This window comes from Myotis brandtii, unplaced genomic scaffold (genome assembly GCF_000412655.1).
Source record: "Myotis brandtii unplaced genomic scaffold, ASM41265v1 scaffold147, whole genome shotgun sequence".
Lineage (NCBI taxonomy): Eukaryota > Metazoa > Chordata > Mammalia > Chiroptera > Vespertilionidae > Myotis > Myotis brandtii.
Genome location: NW_005355292.1, coordinates 767,254 through 769,750, shown reverse-complemented (window position 1 = coordinate 769,750; position 2,497 = coordinate 767,254). Strand labels below are relative to the sequence as shown.

The following is a 2,497-nucleotide window of genomic DNA, read 5'->3' as shown; positions in this document are numbered from 1 at the left end:
AAACAGCACTGGTCGGCCCTCCGCCCTCCACCCTCCGCCCTCGCAGGAGGTGCCACATCCTCCTCAGAGCTGCCCTCACCCCTGGCCTGAGCTCCTGGGAGACCATGACTGTCCCACAGGCCTCGTCATCTCTCCACCTGAGTGGTCCCAGGTGCGTCAGCGATGAACTAGACTAATCTGGGTCCCCACCTCCTACCCCGAACCAGATGCGTTTGTTCTTCAATAAATGGTTAAAATGATCCATTTTATGTTCTGTGTCTTTTACCACAAAAGTGAGAAGAATCAGTAAATCCTCGCCCCAGGTGAACAGGAAACAGATAGCAAGAGACGTCCTTTCTCTGAGCAAGCTCGGCCACGCCCACGAAGGTCAGGCGCGACCCCTGAGCACTCCCCCTGCCAGCAGGGTCCCTCCCAGGAGGCGGAGGCCCGGCTCACCTGCTGGGGCACCGGGCTTGTCCCTTTCCAAATGCTCACACCTGTTCCCTAACGTCATCTTGCCCAGCGGCCCTGTGGCAGCGGGTGGGTGAGGACTGTTTTGTATTTTCTTTATAGATAAGAAACCAGAAGCCGAAAGAAAGAGGCCTCACAGCCCCGGAGACACCAAGGCCTCTAGCACAGACCTCCCTCTGGAGCAGGCTGGCCCCTCGGTCACCACACCCCACAGCCCCTGGCCCTTCCTCGCTCGCTCTCTCCAGGTCTCAGGGGGGAGGCAGGGACAGTGGGAGAGAGCTTCAGACAGGGCTCCAGCCTAGCTGAGGTCAGCATCCCCCCAGGCAAGGCCGCCCGTCCACTCCCGCCTCTGCCCTGCGGTGGCCTCATGGCTCACGGGGCTCCGTGCAGCCCGGGTGGGAGGGCCGCCCCCCCACACACTGCCCGTGCAGACCTGCTGGTTTCCAGGTCCTCCCGCCTGAGGGTGACACAGGCAGAACCCTGCCCTGCAGGCCTTGGAGAAGGATGTCTCCAGGCCCGGCCCGGGGATGACGATGATGGGAATGAGGTCTGATTGCCCGTGGCTGAGGGAGCCGCTGCACCTGCGCGCTGAGGCGGCTGTTGGTTCTTTCCCCTCCTTCCTCGGTTTCTCTAGATCCCTTCCCGACTCAGTCTGAGCCTGGCTCGTTCCCTGTCCCATCCTGGCTTAAGGGTGTCACCTTCAGGGGCCGGCCCCCTCAGGACCTTGGGACCCCCCGTGGCTGCCACTCACCTGGAGTCCAGGAAGATGAGCTTCAGGTCGAGGCTGGCCCGGAACATGAACATGTTGCTGTGCAGCTTGACCTCGGTGACGGCGCTGGGCGGCAGCGACTGGCCCACGGCCACCAGCCCCACGACCTGGTAGCAGGACTCGTACAGGGACATGTCCAGCATGTACTGCCTGATCTTCAAGTAGCCGCTGCAGTGGATGACCTGGGGGAGAGGGCGGGTCAGCCCCGCAGCCCAGGGCCATGGACGCCCGCCTCCCGGCCCACCCCCTGCCCTGTCTCCCCGTCTCTCCAGCACGCAGCCTATCCCCCAGCCCAGCCTCCGGGAGCGGCGCAGCCACACATCCGGTTCCCGGCCCAGGGAGGAACGGAACAATATCAGAATAACACACAGGGGCCTCTCCCCTCGCTGACTGTAGAAGCCACGGCTCTCTAGAGGGGTGAGCGGCAGGACAGGGCCCTCGGGGGTGAGCCTTGGTTCCGTAACCTTCACGCCAGCAGCTGGAAAGCTTATGTTCTGATGGGACTGGATTCGACATGCTAACCTGACTTTGATATCACTTGACAAGCTACGTCACTCAGGAAACTCAGAATCCTTCCAGTAGAATGGGGGGAAAAGCTTCATGGAAAATATGCTTTTTTTATAATTCAAAATTTTATCCCCTTGTAATAAGCAAAAGCCAGAGTGACTATAGAGAAACGCATGTAATAGCTGTAGCCAAACACCACACAAGAGAACGTGTGAGTGTTCCGAAGGTCACGCAGCTCCGCTCACGCAGCCTTGGGCCTCGACACTGGATTCGTTTATGCGAGCTCCATCAGTAACATCCCATAAGGGCAGGGAAGGGCAGGCCCTTCCAGAAGCCTCCCTCCAGGATCCCGAATGTATTCCCGTCCTTACAGCTGGAGCGAACCTTTAAATCCTTCTAGTATATTCTTCCATTCACCGATGAGGAAACTGAGGCAAGGTAGGCGGTGTGTTTTGCTTAAGATTGGACGGTTAATAAGTGGCAGAAACAAGCCAAGACCCAGAGTCCAGAAGAATGCCTGCGGGTGCAGGACCGTGCTGGGGGTTCCCCACGCCTGGGCCAAAGAGGCTTCGAGTCCGGGACAGCAACTAAGAAACATACCCTCCAAACTACAAAACAGAGTGAGGTCAAGTCAACGCCAAGAGCTCCGAGTGCGGCTCCCAGGAGGGGCCGAGGGGAGGGCGCAGGGGGAGGCAGACCTGGGGTGGGAGCACTGCATGGCTCCTCAGGGGACCTGCTCCCGGATCCCGGGGTCAGCCGGAGGTGGGCACG

At 60.0% G+C, this 2,497-nt stretch overlaps 1 protein-coding gene across 1 annotated transcript in view; it reads right to left on the bottom strand.

Moving 5' to 3' along the window:
• Window positions 1–2,497, bottom strand: part of SIM2 (single-minded family bHLH transcription factor 2) — a 36,713-nt gene that overhangs the window by 19,069 nt on the left and 15,147 nt on the right. Inside the window, 1 exon segment of the mRNA XM_005861304.2 lies at window positions 1,202–1,401. Within this exon segment, the coding sequence (XP_005861366.1) occupies window positions 1,202–1,401 (200 nt within the window).